This window comes from Lagenorhynchus albirostris, chromosome 2, assembly GCF_949774975.1.
Source record: "Lagenorhynchus albirostris chromosome 2, mLagAlb1.1, whole genome shotgun sequence".
In the NCBI taxonomy this organism is placed as follows: domain Eukaryota; kingdom Metazoa; phylum Chordata; class Mammalia; order Artiodactyla; family Delphinidae; genus Lagenorhynchus; species Lagenorhynchus albirostris.
In genome coordinates, this window is record NC_083096.1 from 163,953,238 (window position 1) to 163,980,830 (window position 27,593).

A 27,593-nucleotide genomic window follows, 5' to 3' on the forward strand; every position below is an offset into this window, starting at 1 on the left:
GCACACAAAACCTACTGCTTTATTTTCAATGGCTACATGTTTCTATTATTAACACATATCAATTACCTCTGGAAAGGAGGGAGAGAGGGAATCTGGATGAGGGCAGAGACACACAAAACTTTAGATTTACCTTAATGTTCTCATTTTTAAAAAGCATAGATTATTTTATTATTGTGCATTTTATTACTTGTGCAATTAAAATTATTTTAAAAATATAGTCCGTGCTTTCTATATTTTCTCTATTTCATTTCTTAAAGTCAGGTTTCTTGAGGTATAATTTATATACAGTAAATTCACCTTTTTTTTTTTTTTTTGGCTGCGTTGAGTCTTCGTTGCTGCACGCGGGGTTTCTCCAGTTGCAGTGAGCAGGGGCTACTCTTCCTTGCGGTGTGCAGGCTTCTCATTGCGGTGGCTTCTCTTCTTGCGGAGCACAGGCTCTAGGCGCGTGGGCTTCAGTAGTTGTGGCACGTGGGCTCAGTAGTTGTGGCTCACGGGCTCTAGAGTGCAGGCTCAGTAGTTGTGGCGCATGGGCTTAGCTGCTCCGCGGCATGTGGGATCTTCCCAGACCAGGACTGGAACCCGTGTCCCCTGCGTTGGCAGGTGGATTCTTAACCACTGAGCCACCAGGGAAGCCCATAAGTTCACATTTTTTTATCATACAGTTCTGTGAGTTTTAACAAACTTGAACAGACATGTATCTGTTACCACAATCAATCAAAACATTTCTATCATCCCCCAAAATTCCTTTGTCCCCTTTTCTAGTCAACTCCTCCCCCCATTCCCAAACCTGGCAACCTTTTTTCTGGCCCTGTAGTTTTGCCTTTTCCAGAAAGGCATAAAAATGGAATCATTCATGTATACTTCATTTTTAATATAAAAACTTTGTGCTAATTGTAAAGAAATTGATACAGTACAGAAATGTGAGAATGCTTTTCCCAAACTACTATTAACAGTTTTGTGTTTATCTTGCCTCCCACCTGTAGTGGTGCACTGTGGAAAACGCTATGGAGGTTTCTCAAAAAACTAAAAACAGAACTATCATACGACCCAGCAATTCCATCCCTCGGTATACATCTGAAAAAAACAAGAATAATGTGAAAATATACATGCGCCACAATGTTCATAGCAGCATTATTTACAATTGCCAACATATGGAAGCAACTTAAGTGTCCATCAACAGATGAATGGATAAAAAAGAAATATATTTATATTTATATATAAAAGAATGAAATTTTGCCATTTGCAGCAACATGAACTTGGAGGGCATTATGCTAAGTGAAATAAGTCAGACAAAGACAAATACTGTATGATGTCACTTATATGGGGAATCTAAAAAATACAACAAACTAGTGAATATAATGAAAAAGCAGATTCACAGATTTAGAGAACTAGTGGTTACCAGTGGGGAGTGGGGAGGGGCAATTTAGGGGTGGGGAAGTGGGACATACAAACTGTTGGGTGTAAGAGATAGGCTACAAGGATGTATTGTACAACATGGGAAATACATAGCCAATATTTTGTAATAACTGTAAATGGAGTGTAACTTTTAAAAATTGTATAAAAAATAAAAGCAAAAAAAGTAAACTGGGTCTTAAAAAGATGGAGTGCAAAAACAAAAATGGTATGCCAGACCCTTAGGATAATGAAGAGAGCAGTGGCAGAGAAATAAGACTAGGAAGATAACTTAGAGCTTAGTGGTGAAGGGGCCTGGAATCTGTGAATTTGGATCTGTGGCAGGGTTAAGAGTGGATTGGGAATTTGGTGGGATGAGGATGGCAAGATATAAAGACAGGGAGAGCAAGTTGCTACACCAATCCAGGTAGGAGGCAGCTTTTCCTGCTGACACTGCTGCTCACTCTTTGCTGTCCCAGCCCTTTGTACATTCCTTTATGTCTGTGGGTTCTTGGGTTCTTGTCCATCTTAGTGTGAGGACCCGGGCTCCAGAAGGGACTCAGGCTGGAATCGGGTCTTCTTTACAACCCTAGCATCTAGCACAGTTAGTAAACAGCAGTTCTCACCATTGACAGTCAAGCGAAAGCCATCAGTTTAATGGTCAGAGTGAGAATTCTGAGTTCAAGTTGAGAGTTTTCACTTATTAGTTAGAACTTGCCTAATCTCTCACAGGTTTCATTTATTTATTTATTTATTTACTGACTGCGCCGCGCGGCATGCAGGATCTTAATTCCCCGACCAGGGATTGAACCCGCGCCCCCCGCAGTGGAAGCGCGGAGTCTTAACCACTGGACGACCAGGGAAGTCCCTCTCACAGGTTTCCTTTAAATCATTAAATGACTGACTTATCGGAGGTAAGGTGTATAGGAAATTTCCTGGTAGACAGCAATTGCTCAATTATTATTAACTGCCAAATCACAACCACAACCGGTCTCTCTTGTCCCCAGGTTTTTCCTGTTGGGGTCCAATAGGATATCTATGGAATGTTGGTCCCAGGAGATATTACCGTCCTCATATCACGACAAAGACACTAACCAAAAATGGCGACCTCTAGGCCATCCGAGGGCGTGTTACCGGTCACGCTAGCAATATATACAACAGGCTATTTTGGGGAGAAATAGCTAGCGCTGGGTTCGTAACGCCGGGTAGAAGGCGCAGAGCTTGCTCACACTACCAAACAGGAAAAAGCCCAACTGCCAGAGCTGACCGACAGCGATGAATATCGACCACGTGTCGGAGGGCGGTCCGCGCCTGTGCAAGCCAGGCGCGCGCCCGCCGGCCGGAAGAGCCGCGCGTTTCCGGGTTGGAGGCGGGGAGCGGTGCCGGAAGTACTCGGGGAGGGCCGAGCAGTCGGACCGGCTGCTGAGACGAGCGCTTCACTGGGGCAGTCTCCGCATATCATGGGGAGATAGACGCTGCTGCCTGTGAGTCTTGGGCCCTGGCAGTTAAGGAAGAAGAGTGGGAGGAGGGAGTCAGGACCCAGACCCACAGTGGTCAGTGTTTCAAGAGCCAGATTGTGGAGGAGACGGGGCTGTTAGGAATCGGGCTCTTGGGACGGGACTGAGGGGCTCGGGGCTCGGAGAAGACGCGGCTGTGGGGACCTGGGCTCCAGGCGGGACTTAGGGAAAGGGGACGGAGTTAGCCGGCACCCGAGGGAAAGTGGGCTGAGAGGGACAGGATTGTGAGGACCAGTGCTCCGAAGAGGAGAGGGTCGGAAGAGAACGGGGCGTGAAGCCACGGGCTCCTGAGAGGTAAAAGCGGAGCCGTGAGGACTTGGGCTGCTAAGCGGTAGGAGCGGGACAGTGAAGACCCAGGTTTCTAAGGATTCAGAAACAGGGCGGCGAAGACTTAGGTTCCTGAGAGGCAGGAGCAGTAAGAGAACACTTGGGTTTGGGAAGAACAGGAGCGGGCAGTGAAGACGGGCTTCTGTGGGGACGGGATCGGGGCTTGGAGACTCCGAAGTACCTGAGGGAACAGGGCTGTGAGGACACTGGCTCCTAAAAGCGGAGACTATAAGGGGCAATGGAGGTGAGGAGATCAGCCTCCAAGGGAAAGGGAGAGAGTTCGGAAAAAATATAGTGATCCTTTTTTTTTTTTTTTTCCCTCATATTGGGTGAACCGAGGGTGGTAAAGGATGTGTTCAGGGAAAGACGACTCCTTTGCGCTGCCTGCTTGGCTTTTGGCAGGCTTATCTTGTGTCGGATACAATCTAGGAAGCCCACTTGGAAGCATCTTCGTTTTCTGCTTCGTTCTGGCGAAGCACTGCTGTAAAGTTGAAGCAGTTTGAACTCAGCTATATACTTGATAAGTGCTTTAAATCCCATTCCACCCAACTCTGAGCACAGATCTCTGCATCTCAAAAAACGAGGATGGCAGAGATGGAAGGACCCGGAAAGATAATCTTTTTTAAACTCGTATTTTACATATAAGGAGGCTAAAGTCCAAAGAAGGTTTAGGATTACAGTGAGGCAATGATTGATTAGATCATGATTTTGATACAGTACCCTGCTCTGCATAGTAGATAGGAGATGCTTGGTTAATATTCCTTGAAAACATGCTTCTAGAATCTTTGCTCTAACTTCAAACTCAAGAGGGAAGTTTTTACAAATTCTAGTATTTTATTTTGGGTCTTGTTAACTGTATTGACATTGATACAATGAATGTCACTTACGAGTTAGGAAACTTTTAAATGAAGCTCCTTCCCCCTCAACAATATAGTAAGTCATTTAGAAAGTCACAAATAAGTAAAATGTACCCTTTATTTTTAGCATAAGCATTTAGGGAAGATGGCTGCTTTTAGATAAGGATGGTGGAGAAACTTGGACCAGTCACTTTCATTCTTCAGTAATATCTTTTACTGAAACTTACTCAGACTATGGGAGGGGAGGGGGGAGGGAGGTCCAAGAGGGAGGGGATATAGGTATACAAATACTGATTCACTTCATTATACAGCAGAAACTAACACAACATTGTAAAGCAATTTTATTCCAATAAAAAAAAAGACTAACCAGATATCATCATAAGCACTTTTCAAATATTAAATCATTTAATTATCACTTACAGCCGCACAAGTTAGATATTGTTAGTCCCATTGTACAGGTAAGGAAATCAGTGCAGAAGGGTTAAGTGCCTTGCCTGAAATCCCATGCTACTAAGTGGCTCAGCCACAGTCAAACCCAGTTATGAGTTTGACTAAAACTTTTTTCTGTTTTTCTAAGTGGATTCCTCGCCATGTCTCAGCTTGCTCATCAGCAAAATAGAGGTAATAGTTATACAAAGCATGGCGTTGAATGAAAGCACTCCCTCCTCCTAAAGACTCCTCTTACTATCAAGTACTATAACTTATTAGGGTATTTATATAGTGTAGTATTTGAAGAGAACTGAATTCCTGTGTTTTAAAGAAGCATAGATATTCAAGATAGAAAAATGGGACCTGAATAGAACTTTCCCTCACATTGGAGTAAGACATATTTAATTTTAAATTTAGGAGGCCAAGAAGGACCAATTTGAAGAACAGGGGCTTAAATTGGATTAACTTTACAATTATTGTAACATGAACTAGATGATTGGGGAAACTGCAATAACTTTGTTCCCAGTGGGTTTGCCTAAACTGTTTGCAAGTGCCTATACTAAATGCAAGTGGTCAAAACTTACACCAAATTATGAGGTAAAGCATGGCCGTACCACCATTTCAAAATACTTGATGGTTTAATTAATAATAGTTTGTTCCTGAGTTATCCTCATCTACATTTGCAAATTGTACTACTTATTTCACTCATTTGTGGCTCTAGCATCAATTGAATTATTAGAATAGGATTTCTAAGTAAGTACCTGATCAGAAGATCATTGTGTTAAAGTTGATGTGAACATAGAACATACTACTTTTGACCAAAGGTGTTTGTGGAAAGCCCCAAAGTGCTTTGGAGGTAGTACATCAGCAGTGTTTATAGCCTGCACTGTGACACAGGTGTTTTGGAGGCAGAAGACAAACTTTGAAATCTGTATATATGGACTTAATTTTATTTTATTTATTTATTTATTTATTTATTTTGCGGTACGCGGGCCTCTTACTGTTGTGGCCTCTCCTGTTGCGGAGCACAGGCTCCGGACACGCAGGCTCAGCGGCCATGGCTCATGGGCTCAGCTGCTCCGCGGCATGTGGGATCTTCCCAGACCAGGGCGCGAACCCGTGTCCCCTGCATCGGCAGGTGGACTCTCAACTACTGCGCCACCAGGGAAGCCCTATATTATTTTTAATTTTAGTTATTTTAATAGGTACTTAGTGGTATCTCATTGTGGTTTTCTTTTGCATTTCCCTAATGAATAATGATATTGGGCATCTTTTCATGTGTTTATTTTCCATCTGTAAATCTTTGCTGAAGGATCAGTTCAGATCTTTTACCCATTTTTTTAATTGAGTTGTTTTCTTATTGAATTTTGAGAGTCTTTTATATATATATCCTGGATACAAGTTGTCAGATGCGTGATTTGTAAATATTCTCTCTTAGTCTCAGACTTGTCTTTTGTTTTCATTTGCAGGGCAGAAGTTTTATTTTGTGATTAAGTCCACTTTATCAATTTCTTTCTTTTGTGGATTGTGCTTTTGGTGTTGTATCTAAAAACTCTGTCTGACCCAAAGTCAGGGAGATTTTCTCGTACGTTTTCTAAAAGTTTTATAGTTTTACATTTTCACATTTAAGTCTGTGATCAGTTTTTAATTTATTGATATTTTGTATAAGGTGTGAAATAAAGGTCAAGGTTTATTTTTGTTGCTACTGCTATATTTTTTGTTATATTTTAAAAACAGGGGTCAGTATTACCTATTTCTTCAGTGGAAACAAACCAGATAGTAGTTTATTTTAATTTTTTTCATAGGTTACATATGCACATATTACAGAATTTGGGGTATACAATGAAAGATAAGTCTCGCACCTTGGTTCCATGGACCACCCCAGGTACTACCATTCTCCTATCCCCCTCAAGACAACCATTGTTTTCAGCTTCTTATGTATCTTTCCAGGAATAATTTATACATTTGTAATTATGTGTCTTTTTTTTTTTTTTTTTTGCGGTACGCGGCCCTCTCACTGTTGTGGCCTCTCCCGTTGCGGAGCACAGGCTCCGGACGCGCAGGCTCAGCGGTCATGGCTCATGGGCCCAGTGGCTCCGTGGCATGTGGGATCCTACCGGACCGGGGCACGAACCCGTGTCCCCTGCATCGGCAGGTGGACTCTCAACCACTGCGCCACCAGAGAAGCCCCAGGCAGATTCTTAACCACTGCGCCACCAGGGAAGTCCCTATCCTCACTATTCTGAACCTTGCATTTTAAATGAACAGGGTATCTTGAAGGTCATTTCATGAGCTTCCTCATTTTTTAGAAACAGGTTTATTGAGACATTCACATACTATACAATTCATCATTTTAAAGTATACAGTTCAGTGGTTTTTTGCTACAAACAGGATTGTGCAACCATCACCACAATCTATTCTAGATTATTTTTGTCACTCCTAAAAGAAACTCCATAAACATTAGAAGTCAGTCCCTATTCCTCTCCCCCACTCCTCAGCCCTAGCAACCACTAATCTACTTTTTGTCTCTATAGATTTGTCTATTCTGGACATTTCATATAAATGGAATCCTACAATATGTAGTCTTTTGTGACTGGTTTCTTTCACTTAGCATAATATTTTCATGAGTCTCATTCTTTTTCAGTCTATTACATTATATAGTTATATTGTAGTTTATTTAACTATATCACTTTTGATGGACATTTAGGTTGAAATTCCTTGTATGTATAGTATTCTATTCACATACAAGTTCAATTATAATATAAATTGCTAAAAATAGAACTATGGGATTAAAACAATATATGCTTTTCTTATTTTGGTAGATACAGCCAAGTAGCTCTTTATAGAGACCTGTAACTAATTTATATTCCCCCACTCCAGCAACTTATGAAATGATTATTGCTCCATAAAATTTTCAAACACAATATGTATAAAACTATTTATTTTATTTTATTTTTTATTTTTTTATTTGGCTGTGCCAGGTCTTAGTTGCGGCATGCGGCATCTTTGTCGCAGCATGCAAACTCTTAGTTGCAACCACCATTGTAAAGCAATTATAACTCCAACAAAGATGTTTAAAAAAAAAGAAAAACTCTTAGTTGCAGCATGTGGGATCTAGTTCCCTGACCAGGGATCGAACCCAGGCCCCCTGCATTGGGAGTGTGGAGGCTTAGCCACTGGACCACCAGGGAAGTCCCTATAAAACTTTTTCATCATTGCCAAATGGGGAATAAATAGTACGTTGTAGTTTTAATTTGCATTTTTATTATGAATGAGAATAAGGATCACTTCATTATTTTAAGAACCATTTGAATTTCTTTTTTTTTTTTTTTTTTTTTTTGCGGTACACGGGCCTCTCATTGTTGCGGCCTCTCCCGTTGCGGAGCACAGGCTCCAGACGCGCAGGCTCAGCGGCCATGGCTCACGGGCCCAGCCGCTCCGTGGCATGTGGGATCTTCCCAGACCGGGGCACGAACCCGTGTCCCCTGCATCGGCAGGCACACTCTCAACCACTGCGCCACCAGGGAAGCCCTTCACAATATTTCTATTGGGTAGTTGGTACTTAATGATTTGTAGTTATTTTTTATATATAAAAGAAATTAGTCCTTTGATATATCTTGCATATATTTTTGCTAGTTTGTCTTTTGTCCTTTAACTTTGTTTGTTATGTTTGTTGCCATGCAGACATTTTTATGTTTGTGTAATTAAACATATTAGTCTTTTCTTTTATGGCTCCTGAGCTTTGTAAAGTCATCCTTAGAAGGGTAATATTTATTCTTGAGAATATTGTTTTTCCAATTTTTAAAAATTGAGATAACTGTAGATTTATATGAATCTGTAAGAAATAATACAGGGCTTCCCTGGTGACGCAGTGGTTGAGAGTCCACCTGCCGATGCAGGGGACACGGGTTCGTGCCTCGGTCCAGGAAGATCCCACATGCTGCGGAGCGGCTAGTCCCGTGAGCCATTGCCGCTGAGGCTGTGCGTCTGGAGCCTGTGCTCTGCAACGGGAGAGGCCACAGCAGTGAGAGGCCCGCGTACCGCAAAAAAAAAAAGAAATAATACAGAGATCCCTTGCACTTTGCACCACCAGTTTCCCCCAACGGTAACATTTTGCAAAACTGTTGTATAATTTGAGAAGCAGGATATCAACATTGATACAACCCAACAATCTTATTCAGATTTCCCGTTTTACTTGCACTTGTTTGCTTATATGTGTATGAGTACTAAGTCCTATACAATTTCATCACTTTTTATAGGTTCATTTATCCATCATCACTATCAAGATATTGAACAATTCCATCACAAGCGCCCCTCATATTGCCTTTTATAACCACACCTCCCTCCCTCCCACCCAGTCCCTGACAACCTCACTAATCTGTCTTCTGTTTGTAAAATTTGCCATTTTAAAAATGTTATATAGGGGACTTCCCTGGTGGTGCAGTGGATAAGACTTCACACTCCCAAAGCAGGGGGCCCGGGTTCGATCCCTGGTTAGGGAATTAGATCCCACATGCATGTTGCAACTAAGAGTTCGCATGCCACAACTAAGGAGCCTGCCTGCCACAACTATGGAGCCCACGTGCTGCAACTAAGGAGCCTGCCTGCCGCAACTAAGACCTGGTGCAACCTAATTAATTAGTTAATTAATTTTTAAATAAAGGAAAACAAAAATGTTACATAACTGGAGTCATACAATATGGACTCTTTTATTTATTTATTATTTTTGGCTGCGTTGGGTCTTCGTTGCTGCGCATGGGTTTTCTCTAGTTGCAGCGAGCGGGGGCTACTCTTTGTTGCAGTGCACGGGCTTCTAATTGTAGTGGCTTCTCTTGTTGCGGAGCACCAGCTCTAGACACGTGGGCTTCAGTAGTTGTGTCTTGCAGGCTCTAGAGCGCAGGCTCAGTAGTTGTGGCACACAGGCTTAGTTGCTCTGCGGCATGTGGGATCTTCCTGGACCAGGGCTCGAACCCCTGTCCCCTGCATTGGCAGGCGGATTCTTAACCACTGCACTACCAGGGAGGCCCCAATATGGACTCTTTTTGAATTGGCTTTTGCTCAGCATAATTCTCTGGAAGTTCATCCAAGTTGTGCATATCAGTAGTTCATTTCTTTTTCTTGCTGAGTAGTATTCCATGGTGTGGATATACCACAGTTTGTTTAATGATTTACCTATTAAGGGACATCTGAATTGATTACAGTTTTTGATTATTGCAAATAAAGCTATGAGCATTCGTGTACAGGTTTTTGTGTAAACATAAGTTTTCATTTCTCTAGGATAAATGCCTAGGATTGCAATCGCTGGGTCATACAGTAGTTGCGTGTTTTTTCTTTTTTCCCAAATCCACTTTATTGAGGTATAATTTGCATACAATAAAATGTATACATTGTAAACATATAGTTCTGTGAGTTTTGATAAATATAGCAGCTGTGTAAGCATTCCCCCACTTAAGGTATAGAATGTTTATATCACCTCAGAAACTTCCAACCTGCCCCTGTGCAGTCAATCTCTGTCCCATCTGTCACTAGAGATTTGTTTTTAGATCATTAGATATTAAAATTTCATATAAATGGAATCATATAGTATGTATTCTTTTGAGACTGGCTTATTTTTCACCTAAATATTTTAAGATTCATTCCTGTTGTTTTGTGTATTCGTGATTTGGTCTTCTTTTTCCTTTTTTCATTTTTTTAAATAAACTCTTTCCTAGAGCAGTTTTTAAAATCCATTTATTTATTTATTTAACCTGCTGAGATAGCAGTGTTAGATTTACAGGAAATTTGGGAAGATAGTACAGGGTTCCCATATACCCTGCACCCAGTTTCTCCATTATTAACATCTTACATTAGTATAGTATGTTCATTACAACTAATTAACCACGTTTGATAAATTATTATTATCATTATTATTTTTAATATTTATTTATTTATTTTATCTTTGGCTGCATCAGGTCTTAGTTGTGGCACGCGGGATCTTTCGTTGCGGCACGCAGGATCTTTCATTGTGCACACAGACTTCTCTTTAGTTGTGGCACGCGAGCTCCAGAGCATGCAGACTCAGTAGTTGCGGTGCACGAGCTCTCTAGTTATGGTATGCAGGCTCAGTAGTTGCGATGCGTGGGCTTAGTTGCCCTGCAGCATGTGGGATCCTACTTCCCTGATCACAGTTCGAAACCCAGGGCCCCTGCATTGGAAGGTGGATTCTTAACCACTGGACCACCAGGGAAGTCCCTGATACATTACTATTAACTGAAGTCCATAGTTTATTCAGATCTTAGTTTTTCCATTTAGTCTTCATGTCTTTTTAGGCTCCTCTGTGACAGTACATGCTTAGATTTTTAAGAAACTGCAAACTGTTTTACAGAGTAGCTATACCATTTACATTCCCACTAGCAGTGTGTGAGTGATCCAATTTCTCTGCATCCTCGTGAGCATTTGGTGTTGTCACTATTTTTTATTTTAGCTATTCTGATAGTTGTGTAGTTATATCTCATTGTAGTTTTAATTTGCTTTTCTTTAATGACTAATTTTTTTGATTGAACGTCTTTCAATTTGCTTATTTGCTATCTGTGTATCCTCCTTGGTGAAATGTCTGGTGTGTCTTTTGTCCACTTTCTAATTGAATTAATTTTTTTTAACTATTGAGTTTTGAGAGTTCTTAATGCATTCTAGATACTAGTCTTTTGTTGGATATGTAGTTTGTCTTTTTTTGGGTATGTAGTTTCTTCTAGTCTGTAGCTTGTCTTTTCATCCTTTCTACATGGGCTTTCACAGAGAGAACTTTTAAAATTTGATGAGGGCCAATTTATCAGTTTTTCCTTTTATTGATCAGATCATGCTTTTGGTTTGCCTAGCTAGAGCCCAAAGATTTTCTCCTGTTTTTTCCTAAAAGTTTTATAGTTGTACATTTTACATTTAAGTCTGTGATCCATTTTGAGTTAATTTTTGTATAAAGTGTTAAGTTTAGGTTTCTGAATATTTTTTAAAGATATTCTAGGGACTTCCCTGGTGGTCCAGTGGTAAAGAATCCACCTTATGCTGCAGGGGACACGGGTTTGATCCCTGGGCAGGGAACGAAGATCCCACATGCTGCAGGACAACTAAGCCCGCATGCCACAACTACTGAGCTCGTGCGCCTCAACTAGAGCCTGCATGCCACTAACTACAGAGCCCATGCGCCCTGGAGCCTGCGCACCACAACTAGAGAAGAGAAAACCCACACGCCACAGCTAGAGAGAAGCCCACACACCACAAGGAAAGATCCCACACGCCTCAACGAAGATCCCGTGTGCCACAACGAAGACCCAATGCAGCCAAAAATAAATTAAATAAATAAATACTAAATAAATCTTTAAAAAAATAGGGACTTCCCTGGTGGTGCAGTGCTTAAGAATGCACCTGCCAATGCAGGGGACATTGGTTTGATCCCTGGTCCAGGAAAATCCCACATGCCGCGGAGCAACTAAGCCCGTGCACCACAATGCTGAGCCTGCGCTCTAGAGCCCGTGAGCCACAACTACTGAGCCCACGTGCCACAAGTACTGAAGCCCGTGTGCCCTAGGGCCCATGCTCCACAACAGGAGAAAGCCTGCGTGCAGCAACGAAGACCCAACACAGCCAAAAATAAATTTAAAAAAATAATAAATAAAAAATAAAGATATTCTATATTTTATCTAGTAAATGATTTTATATTTAAAATTTAAATATCTGATCCATCTGGAATGGAGGAGTGTGTGAAAGGAGGAGTATATTACTCCCCCCATTCCAGATTGATCAACTGTTTAAATTTTATTTTATTTATTTTCTTATAAATTTATTTATGTATTTTTGGCTGCATTGGGTCTTCATTGGTGCGCACGGGCTTTCTCTAGTTGTGGCGAGCAGGGGCTACTCTTCATTGCAGTGCGTGGGTTTCTCATTGTGGTGGCTTATGTTCATACTGATAATCTTTTTTTTGTGTGTGTGTACGCGGGCCTCTCACTGTTGTGGCCTCTCCCGTTGCGGAGCACAGGCTCCGGACACGCAGGCTCAGCGGCCATGGCTCACGGGCCCAGCCGCTCCGCGGTATGTGGGATCTTCCCGGACCGGGGCACGAACCCGTGTCCCCTGCATCGGCAGGCGGACTCTCAACCACTGCGCCACCAGGGAAGCCCACTACTGATAATCTTTAATAAGGCTTTTTCATAGGACTTGATCTGGGAAAATAGTTTGCTTTTATAACATTAGGGCAACTGTTACCATGTTAACAATCTTTTCCTTTCCCATTTCTTCCATTGGTAAGATTTGTGGGTAAGGGAAAAGGAGACGTGGACCACATATGGTTTTAAAAAAAAGTAATCCTGATGCTGTGCTGCCCCCCTCAGCGGGATCTTGGCCAACAAGTTTCTCTTGATCATTTAACCAGTGCGTAGTTAGTTGCTTTTATTAAGGGTAAACCAGGAGAAGATGATTTCTTGTATTAGAGAGTTAGACAATTTGTTGGAGAGGAACTCAGCAGTAGGGGCAAGATACAGATACTCATTCAGGTTGCTAAGCTTTATCAAGTTCTGAAAACATTGCCATGATTCTTGCAGGTTCAAATTCCACAGTTTTGGCCAATAAAGTATTTCATATGCTGCTAGCTTATCTCTAACAATAGTACATTCATTTTATTGGAAGAGAGTCTTAATGTTACTATTGTCATCATTAATTTTAAAAGTTGTATATGAAAGAAATGGAGATGTTTTTCTTGGTGCCCAGTTGGAATAAGGAAATGTTCTCCACAGTCAGTTTGCCTGCATTCTGGTCATTGAAGATGTGCAGGCCATGCAACTGAAATGGTTCTGTGGCAAGGGTGGTGCTTGATGCCAGTTGTTCATTTACAGGTAGTTTTTGAAAATGGCTGCCTCTCGTTTCACCGGGCTCACAGCCGTTGCTGATGTAATTAAAGATCTAGACACTCAGATAGCTGTAAGTAAGCTCCTTGAGGTCACTGTGGGTGGAACTTCCTGAATGTGCTTCTGATCTTGATGACACCAAAGCTGATGTCCACGGAGTCAGCCTCATGGCTCTAAAATTTAGAAGTCTTGGCTACTCCAGCCTAGGGACTCTGCATGTATTTAAAGATTGCTAACACTCAGAGAAAATTTGCCCTTGATGACAGTGAAGAGCTTACTTTTAACAATTGCTAAAAACTGTGTTTATTAGGCCCTGACATAGACTTAAGCATGTTTTGAAACACCAAAATGAACTAATCTGTTTTCTGAAGTTTTGTGACTAGGTTTCAAGTATGTGATTGTGCCATGATTTATTTGAGTTTAGCATTATTTGATGTTCAAAAATAATGCATGTAGTACTTAACCAAGTATTCTATTTTTACAATTAACCAAGTATTCTATTTTTACAAAGTCTTCAAAAATGTCTTGCTCATTCTAGTTTATTTTTGTACATAAGATTCCTCATTTCATTTACTTCTTTATTTCACTTGTGTGGACTATTTTATTTAGCTTTTGGAGAAGAGATGGTTTCTAAATATCAGGTGAGAGCAATGAACATTCTTCATTCCCTCCATTTTCAATGTGCAGGTATCAAATGAAGACCCTTCAAAGTCTGACAGGCCTCATAGAATTTTACTTTTAAAACTCATCCTTTATTACATGTACTTCCAGAGCTAATTCTCTTGTTTTTCTTCTACAGTTGATTGGCCTTGGTCCTCATAGCTCCAAAAAGAAACAAGATCTCGATAAGCTCTATGAGCTGAAGTCCAAAGCGCGGCAGATTATGAACCAGTTTGGCCCCTCAGCCCTAATCAACCTGTCCAATTTCTCATCAATAAAACCGGAACCAGCTAGCACCCCTCCACAAGGCTCCATGGCCAATAGCACTACAGTGGTAAAGATCCCAGGCACTCCTGGGACAGGAGGGCGTCTCAGCCCTGAAAACAATCAGGTATCATCTGCTTTTTGTTCTCTGTGGGCACCTCTTATCTGTTCTTTGAAGCAATAACACTCTGAGAGATGTCCATCTCAGCTGCTGCCTCTTCCGCTCAGACTTCTCAAGTTCTTTATCGAAATATCATGTACATTTATCAGTTTTTACTTTGTAGTATTTAAGTGTGTGTATGCATATACATATACATACATCCATATATACATGCACTGACACAACAGCTTGCCTGTGACAGGTTTTTATATATAAATATATATGCTATATACCTGTTAAATAAAATAAAATAGTTAAATAATTAATGGATTCATTATTCATTATTCCTGTAATAAAAGTAGTCTTGCCTCCAGTCTTTTCTCCTAGTTCATCTAGCTGCTGCCTTTATTTTCTGCAGTGATTCTAAAATCTGACCCCCTCTTTCTACCCATGATCCTGATTCTGTCCTCCAGAGCCATAAGAAATAAGTATACTCTCTTGACTTGGACCTTGTAGGCTGGGTAGAATAGGATGAGGAGACAACAGTTCAAGAGAATGGGGGAGGAACTAGCAATGATGAATGGGAAGGGTTGGGCAGGTATTCAGGAGACCAACCCATGATGGGTGTGGTGTTGGAGAAGAGCAGGAGATAAAATTGTATAGGTAGGATTACGGCAGAACATACTAGGCCTATGCTAGTCAGTTTCCGTTGGAACTTTTAGTCAATAAACAATCTTTGCAAATATTTAATAAGCTTGAAAGTAACATAATAAAAGTTGTATATCTTAGGAGGATTAACTTGACAGTAAGGGGACAAGAAAGGTATGAAAGGGGGCAGACTGGGAGGAACAGCAAGTCTAAGACTTTTGCAGTAAATCAAGATATGTGGCAAAGGCTTGAATTAAGTGATGGTTGAATGGATAGATCTGAGACATTATTAACAAATATTTATTTTAAAAATTATTATTTTTTCCTTATTTCCAATGTCATGCAATGCTTATCGTGAAACTTTGGAAAAAGAGAAAGAATAATAGCCCCCAATTCTACCACCACCCCAAAATAACTATGGTTAGCATTTTAGTGTATGTCTTTTGATCCTTATTTAGTGGCGTATATATGTGGTATAACATTTCCTTTATGAAAGAGGGATCATAGTTGTACATACTTTCACAAATATCGATATTTAGTTATACAGAGATGAACACGTGTTCCCTGCCCTCAAGGAGCCTTCAGCCTATTAAGTCAGAAACAGGCAAGTTTATAAATGTACACAATGATAGAAGGGTACACAGGGTACAGTGGAGACCAAAGGAGGAAGTGGTTGCTTTCACCTGGGTGGGCTGGGAGAGCATCAGAAAGGAGGCACTGTGAGCTGAGCAGGTAGGAAGAAGGGTAGAAGAGCTTGTCCAAAGGCAGCAGGGGCACTGTACAACTTGTGGTGGTCAGAAAATTGCAAATTAATGTAGAGTTTACTAAAACTACCTGACAGATGTTGGCCTCTCTTCCATATTGCTCTTTCTGCCTTTCCCTAGGCTACTTCTGTCTTGAGACTATAGTCTTGTAGTAATAGCACCAAGTAAGCCAGACTGATAATTCTTTGGAAAGTAGAAACCAAACCCAACAAATTGATAGCCTTTCATTATAGAGTAATGAGGTGTTTGTTTCTTTGCTACTTGGCTGAAAAAAATGTTCTCCCAATTAACTTTAGGTATTGACCAAGAAGAAATTACAAGACTTAGTAAGAGAAGTGGATCCTAATGAGCAACTGGATGAAGATGTGGAGGAGGTAAGTTGGGATTGGGTACCCTAGAGACTGTGTCCCTGAGAAATAGTATAGAATAGCCATTAAGAGCACAGATTATAGAGGCAGACAAGTCTGAATTTGAGACTTGGCTCTGTCGGTGGGTCAGTTAACTTTTCTGAGACTCAGCTTCCTCTTGTGTTGGTAAGGTATGACATTATTTATCTACAGGGTTATTGTCAGGGTCCCATGAATAACTTATACAAATCACCTTGGAGAATGCCTAGCACTTTATACCTAACAGCATTGCTACTTTTGCCTGTCAAAAAGGGTATAGGCTGCTACTCACAGGCAGTCACTTTCAACAATTTTAATTGTTTCTAGAACATTCCTCTGTATTTCTAAGTAATATTCTTTTTTTTTAATTTTAATTTTTGGCTGCATTGGGTCTTTTTTTTTTTCGTGGTACGCGGGCCTCTCACTGCTGTGGCCTCTCCTGTTGCGGAGCACAGGCTCCAGACACACAGGCTCAGCGGCCAAGGCTCACGGGCCCAGCCGCTCTGCGGCATGTGGGATCCTCCCGGACTCGGGCACGAACCCGTGTCCCCTGCATCGGCAGGCAGACTCTCAACCACTGCACCACCAGGGAAGCCCTGCATTGGGTCTTCATGCAGGCTTTTCTCTAGTTGCGGTGAGCGGGGGCTACTCTTCGTTGTGGTGTGCAGGCTTCTCATTGCGGAGCATGGGCTCTAGGCGCACAGGCTTCAGTAGTTGTGGCACGCAGGCTCAGTAGTTGTGGCTCGCGGGCTCTAGAGCGCAAGCTCAGTAGTTGTGGCACAGGGGCTTAGTTGCTCCATGGCATGTGGGATCTTACCGGACCAGGGCTCGAACTCGTGTCCCCTGCATTGGCAGGCAGATTCCTAACCACTGCACCACCAGGGAAGCCCCTCTTTCTTTTTCTTAATTCATGTACAAGTTTTTCTGTGGGCATGCATTTTCATTTCTCTTGGATATATATCTAGGACTGGAATTGGTGAGTCATATTGTAACTCTGTGTTTTTCCTTTGAGGAACTTCCTGTTTTTATAAAGCATTCCATCCTTTTACATTCCCACCAGCTGTGTATGAAGGTTCCATTTTTTTAATCTTAGTTTTTTGATAATTTCTTCTCTGCTTTTTTTCTTTCTGTGTGTAATGACGGTTGGATGTTGGATCTTCTGCATTGATCCTCTTAGGTTTTTTTATCTTTTCTCTTTTTTCATTTCTTTGTAATTCTAAATTCTACTTGCTGGGGAGATTTTCCTTAGTTTGTCTTCTAAATTTTAACTTTCTTTTATAATAAAAATTTTAATTTCCATGAACTTTTTCTTGTTGACTTTTTTTTTCCCTAAGCCATTCTGTTCTTATTTTACAGTTGTAGTATCTTATTTTTCTCTCTAAGGATATTAATTACGTTGTTTGACATTTTCTTCTTTTCCCTGCATTGTCTTTGTTTCCTCTGGGTCCCTTTTTTCCCCTTTGGTTTGTTTATTTTCCTTTTAGTGTTGGAGACTTTCTTCAAATGTCTGGTGATTCTGGCTATCCATTCTTAAAGAATGAGCCACTAAAAGCCTGATTTGAAGCAGAACTTACTGACTGATGGTCTTCGCCCAGTCATGTATTGGTAAATGTTTAACAACCAGCTCTGTGGAGAAAAAGACTCTGACTTTCAGCATTTCCTGATTTCTGTGGTGTAAATATTCTCACTATGCCCTATTTTAAGCTATCAACATGTTGTCACTGAATGCAGGATTGGGAAGAAATGCATGCAATTGGCCTTCATGACCTCATCTAATCTGGCTCCAGCATACTACTGGCTTCACTTCAGAATAATTTGTCCATAGTCAACCTTCTTAATGGGGCATTTCCCTAATCAGTATCTGTAAGTCTTTCCTCTGGAATCATTTAGTATATGCAGAGAAAAATCCTTTGTCTCCTATCTGGAGGGTTTATCTCTAGCTTCTAACATCCCGGAAGCAAGGCAAGAGAAAGGGACTGTGTCTTTCCCTTGTCTCTGCTGTGTCTGGTGTACTCTCATCCATAGCCACTCCTGTTCAGTTTTTCTGGGGAGTAAACCGACTGTGTTCTGGGTCAGGTACGTGTGGGAAGTCACTTGGCTGCTTTTGAAGTGTGGGGGTTGGGGGACTACTCTGTACAGACATGTAACAATTGTCCAGTTTTTAGTTCCATACCTCAGTCCAGTCTTCTGTGGTTAATGACACATTCAAATCCTGGATCTCTTAGGAGTTGCAAAGGGCAAATCAGTTCGTTCTCATTGGCGTCCCCTCTGCGTGCATTTGTGTTATACCTTCTGTCTGCTAGGTCAGTTCCCATTCTTCCTTTGTTACCTCTTTAACAAAAATTTACTTTAAAAGTTTATTGGAATATCTTGTCCATTAAGGTTTTCTCTCCTATCTTTTTGTCTTTGTGGATTTATATGTCTTTTGTTTTTTTCCTTTGTTGTTATTTTAATGGGTGTAGGGAAGGAGAGGAGGTCATTTTTAGAGTTGATCTGCCATGTTTAATTAGAAATCTTTCCTTTAGATGGTATCCATTTGGTTCTGTAGGAAAGATGACAATGCATTGATAGTCCAGCAGAACAAGGAATGTTTATAACTATGGTTGTACTTTTATTTTATTTTATTTTTCTGGTCAGCAGAGGAAGCCATGAGGAAGGTATTCACTGATCAAAATTTCCGTTTTTTTAATGTAGATTTTTAACTTCAGAATTCTGATTTTGCTCTTCACACAATCTAGGAATAATTGATAATAAACTGGAAAGAATCCAGGTTTTGGACTCAGAACCTTGAGGTTGAATCCTGGTTTTGCTGCTTAATAGTTACATGGCCATGAACAAGTTAATCTCCCTGAATCTTAGCATCCTCCTCTATGGAGTTAGGGTAAAATCTGTGCCCCATTTTTTTCACAGGATAATTATAAGGACTAGGTGAGATAATGGAAATAAAAATGCTTTAAGAGAATACGAGGGAGTGAGGATTTAATGATTCACATTTATTTTCCTACCTAATTCATAAGAAGATGCGGAGAGGGTAGGGGTTGGGCTGGTTGATCGCTGCTAGGTAGAAAGTACGGAAAGTACATCCTCAGAAGGGTGTGAGTTTCTCTCAACCTGGTTAATGAGCTAATGTGTTTCTCTTGTGGTCCTCACTCCTCTTCCCCACCTTCGCTCAAATGCTGATTCCAGGCCTTCTGTTAGAAAACCTGACTGAATATGTGATTCAAGCAGATACAGTTGTCCAAGCAACAGGAGCCTACCCTGCCAGTGTCGTGGTTACTCTCCCCCACTTTTTTTCCCCCAGATGCTGCTGCAGATTGCTGATGATTTTATCGAGAGCGTGGTGACAGCAGCGTGCCAGCTTGCTCGGCATCGCAAGTCCAGCACCCTGGAGGTGAAAGATGTCCAGCTGCATCTAGGTATGTGGTCTCGTTTCTCCCTGAGGTATCCACACTATTGCTCCTCCAGGAACCTTCATGCCAGGATCAGACTTCTGGGCTCTGGGATTTATGTATTCAGGCCATAGTAGCATTAAACAGGAAAGAGAAATCCATGCATGGTAGGGGGAATGAACCCTAGCATTGGGTGTGCCACTTTCTAACTGTACCACCTCATCCTTCCTACTTACTTTCTCTTAGAGCTGGTTTCCTCATTTCTATAGCGGGGATCATAATACCCTCCTTACAGGGTCGTTGTGAGGATTATGGGTTATGTTCGTAAAGTGACTGGCACAAAGTAAGAGCTTAGTAAATGTAGCTATTATATCTCTACCATACATATAATGGTATTTTCCTTCCAGTTTTTAGCTTATTGATGTATTTTTCTCAAGAACATTATATCCATAATGTACATATAATTTTGTATTCTGCTGTTCTACTTAATAGACACTAAATTTGAGCTTGGGTTTTTCTGGGAGATACTCATCTAACATTGATAATTGTAATCACTTGGAAATGAATAAGCTACCCCCCTACATTGGTTGCAGTGTGATCAAAAGAAAGGGGACAGTCTGTGACTACAAAGACAGTCAGGCCAAGGGAATGAGGCAGAAGATATTAAGGGATTGAGTGCAGATCAGCCCATGGCTGAAAGCTTCCTTCCCAGTGTCAGGGAGATACTGCTCCAGGAGGCGCTGGTAGTGGAGGTGGGATAAATAACACACTTCTGGTTAACATTGCTGATATTAATAGCAAAAGACAGCCATTTCAATTATTTATTATTGTGTAACAAACATGGCTTAAAACAGTAACAGTTGTTCATTTTGTTCATGGGCCTGGGGGTGGGCTGGGCAGCTTTGCTAAGGATCTCTCATGTGATTGAAGTCAGGTGGTGGCTGGGGCTGAGAGTGTTTTTTTTTTTGCGGTACGCAGGCCTCTCACTGTTGTGGCCTCTTCTGCTGTGGAGCACAGGCTCTGGACGCGCAGGCTCAGCGGCCATGGCTCACGGGCCCAGCCGCTCCGCAGCATGTGGGAGGCCCGGGATCAGGGTTTGGGGAATTAGGGAACCTGGTGTTAACCATCTAGGCCTGCTGCCCACAACTTCCCTGCCCCGCGCCCAGCAAGGATAAGCTTGCCAGCGAGGCTGTAAACTCTTGATGGCTCTCTTCTGGATGGGCTGGGATGGGCACTGCCAAGTGTTTGCTTCTGACCCGGCTATTTTCTATACTTGAATAGTTGAATAACCTCCCCTTCTGATTGACATGGTCTTTCTTTATTTCTGTGTGTTTTTTTTACATTAAGCATATTTATTTGTAGAGTATATATTCATACTAGTTCATTATCTTTAGGTTTAATTGAATGTAAATGTTCAGGGTTACTAAACTGATTAACTTATGTATCTCCTAACCTATTTTACTTGAATATGTGTTCAATATGTGTATATATATATATATATATTTTTTGCATTTCCACAATATATATATATTTTTAATAACATTTCTTTCTTAAAAAATATTTATTTATTTATTTGTCTGTGCCGGGTCTTAGTTGCAGCATGCGGTATATTTTTGTTGCGGCATGCAGGCTCTGAGTTGTGGCATGTGGGATCTAGTTCCCCGACCAGGGATTGAACCCAGGCCCCCTGCATTGGGAGTGTGGAGTCTTAACCGCTGGACTACTAGGGAAGTCCCCACGATATATTTTAATCAGAATCTATTATAAACATGTATATGTAAATACACACATATTACACATACACATATGTTACCATATATATTACCATAAATGCTATACAGTGCATGAATATTTATATTGTGATTACACCTGACATATGTTCCATTTGATTTGTCTGAAGTAAAGATCATTTGATTACTTTTCATGGTAATTACTTTTCAGAATTACTGAGTCAATTATGCACGTAATGTTTCCTTGCAAGAATGTATCTTCAGTATATTCAATATGTGTATTTTTGAGACAGGATCTTTCTTCATAAATATGAAAGTTAAATGAGATAATGAACATAGAATGCTTTGCACAATGCTGCTTTGTCCCAGCCATTTTATTACACATTTTATTCACTAAATGTTGTTGCTATTCTATTAATATTATATAAAATATAAATACAGTTAACCCTTGAACAACACGAGTTTGAACTGCACACGGTCCACTTATTGGTGATTTTTTTCCGTAGGAAATTCTGCAGTACTACCTAATCCACAGTTGGTTAAATCTGTGAATATGGAGGAACAGCATGGTTGGAGGGCTGACTATAAGTTATACGCAGATTTTCAAGTACAGGGAGGGTTGGCGCCCCTGACCCCTGCCTTGTTCAAAGGTCAACTGTACACACTTATTTAAATATATAGTTACACGTACTTACATGTTTGCATTCATGCCTGGTAGCCACTCTCTTTAAAGTGACTTTGCATATCCATATCCTGATCCACTTTGTGTTGATTGTAAAGTGTAATTCCCAGAGAATAATCTTAGTGTCACTTTCAAGTACTGACAACAAATTATTAGCAGAAAGTTTCATTTTTATTTTCAAAGCAATATTGGAAGAGAGCTGTATATAAAATTATTCTAGAACCAACAATGAATCATTCATTCACACAATATTTGCTATGCATTAGACACAAAGTATAACTATAAAACCACTAATATTCAATTTGATTTTAAGTAAGTGCCTGTCTGGGGCAAATCAAATTTGCAAAACAAATGTTTTCAGTGCTCTAGGGGAGCATGATAAAGGAGTCCCCATTGTAACTCCTTTTGAGTAGAGATTTGTTCCCTAAATAATCTTGTGTAAGTATAATTTTTTTTTTATATTGGATGTACTTAAAGTGCAGTACACTTTTTTTTTTTGGGCTGTGTTGGATCTTCGTTGTTGTGTATGGGCATTCTCTAGTTGCGGCAAGTGGGGGCTACTCTTCGTTGCGGTGCGCAGGCTTCTCATTGAGGTGGCTTCTCTTGTTGCTGAGCACGAGCTCTAGGCGCGCGGGCTTCAGTAGTTGTGGCATGTGGGCTCAGTAGTTGAGGCTCATGGGCTCTAGAGCGCAGGCTCAGTAGTTGTGGCACGTGGGCTTAGTTGCTCTGCAGCATGTGGGATCTCCCCGGACCAGGGCTCGAACCCGTGTCCCCTGCATTGGCAGGTGGATTCTTAACCACTGTGCCACTAGGGAAGTCGAGTACACTTTTATATGTGGATTTAGGGGGCCATGTGGCTATGCCAGTTACTGAAAAAGTGGAAAAACCAAATCTCTGCCCTCTGATAACTTGTAGTGACAGTCTTACAGGGATGGTCATATCCAGTGGCACAAGGACATGGAGCTGTGGCGTGGACATACCTGTGTCTGTATCTGTCTCTCTATGTATTTATCCCAGGCTCTGGGATTGCATTATGCCATTGAAGCCTCTCAACCATCCTATCAGGTGGTTATTTCTGTTGTTACTACCATATAAAAGGTGAAGAAACTGAGACCAACGTCATATTGCTCCACAGTGAAGCAGCAGAACTGGGGCTTGGCTCTTAACTCCAGATTGCAAAGAATGCCTTTCTCTTCCTACTCCTCCTTTCAGTTTGAGAGGGGTTACCTTGAGCATAGGGGTAAGACAGAAGAAACAAATAACTTTTTATTGAAGAAACAAATAACTTTCCTTTCCTGAAGAGCCGCATGGAAACCTTAGGGCTCCACACTCAAAGTTTTGATGCATTTACCTCTTATTTCTTTGCCAGAAGGTCAAATAGTGTCCTTTAAAACCTTGGAGGTACCATATGTGATTCCCCCATTTGTGTCCCATAGAGCCCCTCTGCAGAGTTACTGTTAATTAGTACAGTTGATTGCCCAGATTAGTCCTCCCTGACCCTTGTCTGAGGGTCACACTGCACCTTGACACTGCCTTCCTGGTCCCCTTATCTCTGTGTGGGCTTCTTCCTTACAGAACGCCAGTGGAACATGTGGATCCCAGGGTTTGGCTCTGAAGAAATACGACCCTACAAAAAAGCTTGCACCACAGAAGCTCACAAACAGGTGAGAAGGCTTCAGAGTCTCGGGCCAGCCACAGCTGATCCCTTGAGCTGTGTCTCAGAGAGAATGCACACAGCTACCATCACTGTGGTTGTCATTTCCTCCAAATGTCAGAGAGGGCAAGAGGCAGCAGGGCTGTACGGGAGATCAGCCAGATTTTTCCTAGGTGCTTTTTTGTTCCCATATGGGGTCTCAGTTTTTTCTCTCAACTCTAATGGGTGCCACTTAAAGCTGTTGATTCTAGGTTTTTCTAACCTGTATGGAACTCGCCCCCTCCACATCTCTTTAAAGAAATCTTCCTTCATTGTTGCTGATTTGAACATCATCTAGGGCCCTCCGACTAGAGGGCAGTTTAAGCAAAGCAGAAATATGCTGTACTTGTGCTAGGAGGTAGCACCCAAGCTTCTCTGCCAGCCGTCTGGCCTCTGCCCCAGCTTAACCTTTGTTCTCCGTCCCTCTTACTGCAGAACTGAGGGGTCAGTAAGAGAACCTGTCTCCACTTCTACTGGGGAACAAGCTGTCCCAGTCATTGGTCAGTCTCATGGCAATGTTGGCCTCCATTTGACAAGTCTTAGTTTAACTGGCTACTCTGATTTGAAAAGTGGGCTTTTTCCAAGCTTGATGTTCCACAGTCGGGCAGTTCTGGCTGAGTGTACCTCGCTTTTCCGTAGCCTGGGATCTCTGGAGTGGGTATGTTTACAGAGCTCACAGAGGAAGCCCTACAAGGAGACCGCCAATAGCCGGAATTGAAGGACTGCAGTGTTGTTCAGAAGGAAGTCCCTCCAGGCAGTAGATGGTCATTTGGTTCGGCTCTCAAATTATCCACTTTTCAGCCCTATTTATTTATTTATCAATCAACCAATATCATAATGTTCAAACAATCTCTTAGTCAAAAAGGGTGAGCAAAGCAAGTCATTAATTTGGCCAGTGGCTGGTAATAGTAAGATTTGAAACCCATGATCTGAATGTTTCCCTGATGGGTTATGGTGGAAATTGTTAGGGTCAGTTTCCTTCATTGCAGGCTATCAAGTGAGGAATGTCAGCTCCCTTTGCGTGTTGGCAACAGGCTCAAAACAGAGCCCTCTTCCTTATTTTTTCCATCATCAGAGAAGGAGATTAGGGGAAGGGGGTAAGCCTAGAAAGCACATGTTTTGATGGCCTGTCCCTTAAATCCCCAAAAGGCGGGAGCTGTCACCTTCTGCTTTTAACTGTTTTTGCCATCCTGCTAGTATAGGGCTTTTGGGGTCTTTTGGTCAATGAAATGGGTCCACTGGCCTGTGGAAACTTGTGTTAGGGCCCCGCAGACTGTGCTTGAGTTAGAAGGAACTGCTGAGCTTCCCTGTACCTGTAGGTTCCTGAGGAGTCCAGCCTGTGGTGTAGACCATGCTACCTGGTAGCCACACGTGGATGTCCTGGAAAGTTCCTGACTCTAACCTGTGTAATTGCTTATTTCTCTCTCCTTTCAGAGAATGGCATTGATCCGGAAAACAACCAAGAAATAACACACGGAAAGGTCAGGGAATGGACAACAATGTATTTGGAGATACTTGAGCTGAGACCTCAGCCATCTCATCCTTGGATTTTTTTTTTTAATGCTTTACAGAGAAGCATATATTTTTTATTAACAGTGCAGCAATATCTATAATGACTGAGAGGATCTGCCAAAAGAATAAAGCCTCCTACCCCAACTTCCGGTCCCTTTTTCCTGCCATCTCAAAGAGGAGCAGTGTATCTTCCAGAGAAGATGTTATTTGTGGTTTATTATATAAGTGATTGAATTGGGGAAAAGCATTATGGTCTTGTTTGGTGAGAGAGTATTAGCAGGATTTGTAGAGGTTTTTGTTTCCTTCTCCCTCCCCCTTTTCCCTGTACTTTGTAATGTCAGTGTTTATATGAATATGACTTTCATTTGCTTTTCCAGAATAAAGAAGTTATTAATTGAAAGACACAGGGTGCATGGCTTACAGCCTTTGAAATGCCAGAGGAGGGTAAGCAAGGCTGGATGTAGCTCTCTAGTCAGCAGATGGCAGCACCATTATTCATTTCTGTGATGGAGGAAAAAACCCAGGAACTTTTCCATTATTTTACTCCAAGGAAGGCCTTACCATCAGTAGGACTTTTAGTCCAGATTGTCTGCCATAAGAATCGAGCAGGGTGACCTTCTGTCATGAGCCCCATCCTGAAGAGGCTCCTGATTTGGGGAAATCCTTTCCTGACCTGCTCTTCCGGACCTTCTGGAGTTCATCCTTGACTCTAAGAAAGGATGGCAGTAGACTTGGGGAAAGGCCTTTCTGTGCAGGTTTCTCTCTGTTCTCAGCTGTTGGTGTCCCTGATCCTAGTATTTTTACCATCGTGCAGAGGAAACCAGGCCCCTTGAGACCTCAGGGTCATGACCTTCAGTGGCAGCTAGCATCATCCTGTTATGTTCCTGGCAGAGCCCTTGTGGATTGTGAGGGTTCCGTGGGCTTCAGGGAGTGTAGCTGTTCCACCCAGGGGCCACCAGCATGGATACATCCACCTTGCCGTGGTTCGGGCCTCTGCCTCCTGAGGCTTGGTCTGTGGTGGGACCCTGCTTTTCACTCCCTCCCACCCTGGGTTTGGCTCCATGACCCCTCTCTTCACAGCTCTTAGATCTCTTGAGTGAGCAGCTTGAAAGCTGTGCTGATGTCACCCTTGCTTTCGGTTGAGGTCTCAACGTAGTGAGCACCCCAAGAGGCAGCCAGCTTCTCCCCTCCCCCCGGCATCACCTCTCCCTCAACCACCAGGTCACTCTTGTGGCCTACCACCAGAAAGAAGATACTGGAGGGTTTTGCTTTCTCCAGAACCTCCCGATGCCGCTGGGGGACGCTCTCAAAGGATGTTCTGTTGGTGATTACCAAGCCGCAAAAGGCCTTCTGCCAAGTTCCTGCAGTAGGAGCGAGTCATTGGCCTTGGCAGCCAGGAAGGAATCCAGAATTAGTTTTGAATCCTGCACTGAGGACAGAAGGGGACAGGGGAATCAGGGCAGTTTAATGCAAAGAGCTAGGTAGAGTCAAAAGACCTCAGTTCTTGATCAGCTGCGTGACAGGTGAATGGCTTCATCCAGCTAGTCGTCTTGTCCTGTATGTATACTGAGAGGCTTGTTCATTCAGCGAGTATTTATAAGCTCTGCCCCTGCCCATGCCAGGCATGGCCTGCAATGATGAATGAAAACAGGGAGCGACCTGCCACTGAGTGAAAGGAAAACTGCTTCCATGACCAGGGCTGCAAAGAAGAGACTCCCAGGGCTGGGGAGGGCGTCTGAGCAGTAGAGCTGTAATTTGAGGAACCCAGGGGAAGGCGTGGGGATCACTTTCAAGGAGAGAGAGCTGCACGTATGCCAGCCCCGATGCCGTGTGATGAGGCAAGACGGGCCAGGTCCTGCAGTGTCTTTCGTAGGCCCCAGCAAAGAGTGGCCTTTACCCAAAAGTAGCAGGAGCCATTGAAGGATTTTAAGCAGAAGCATGATCGTTCAGGTTGATGTTTTGAAAAGCTCATTCTGGCCAGACAGTGGAGGGGGAAGAGAGGGCATTTGTGGAAGCAGAGGTTCCTGAGAAGGTTGTTGCCTGGACTGAGGTATTTGTGACGAAATGGAGAGAAGGGGGAAATCCGACAGCTGTTTAAGTGGTTACTGGAGGTGGGGGTACTGGAGAGTGGGGTGTCACCCGGTGATTTGTGGGGAGTCTTCTGACTCGGTGCCTGGGGCAGCTCAGCCCCTCGCCCTGGGCACGACGCCCTCTATCTTGCTAAGTAACCAGGCCCACCTGATTCCCGGAGCCCAGCATAGTCTGAGCACACGTAGGACTTAATACATGCTGAGGAGCCCAAGGGGTGGCAGGGCTGGTGAATTCCTGTGCTCCAGTGTTGGGAGGGTCTTGGTAAGAGTCCGTATT

General features: G+C 42.3%; 1 protein-coding gene across 2 annotated transcripts; it reads left to right on the plus strand.

Moving 5' to 3' along the window:
• Window positions 1-2,754: 2,754 nt before the first annotated feature.
• On the plus strand, window positions 2,755-25,626 carry TAF12 (TATA-box binding protein associated factor 12). Of its 2 annotated transcripts, XM_060140833.1 has the most exons (7): window positions 2,774-2,876; window positions 13,387-13,471; window positions 14,198-14,449; window positions 16,131-16,208; window positions 19,522-19,636; window positions 23,597-23,685; window positions 25,149-25,626. In XM_060140833.1, the coding sequence occupies exons 2-7, from the start codon at window positions 13,400-13,402 to the stop codon at window positions 25,182-25,184; spliced, it is 642 nt and encodes a 213-aa protein (XP_059996816.1). In that variant the 5' UTR covers window positions 2,774-2,876; window positions 13,387-13,399; the 3' UTR covers window positions 25,185-25,626. The 2 variants fall into 2 exon arrangements, with proteins under 2 accessions (XP_059996818.1, XP_059996816.1); XM_060140835.1 differs by lacking the exon at window positions 13,387-13,471 and having other exon boundaries at window positions 2,755-2,876.
• Window positions 25,627-27,593: the final 1,967 nt, after the last annotated feature.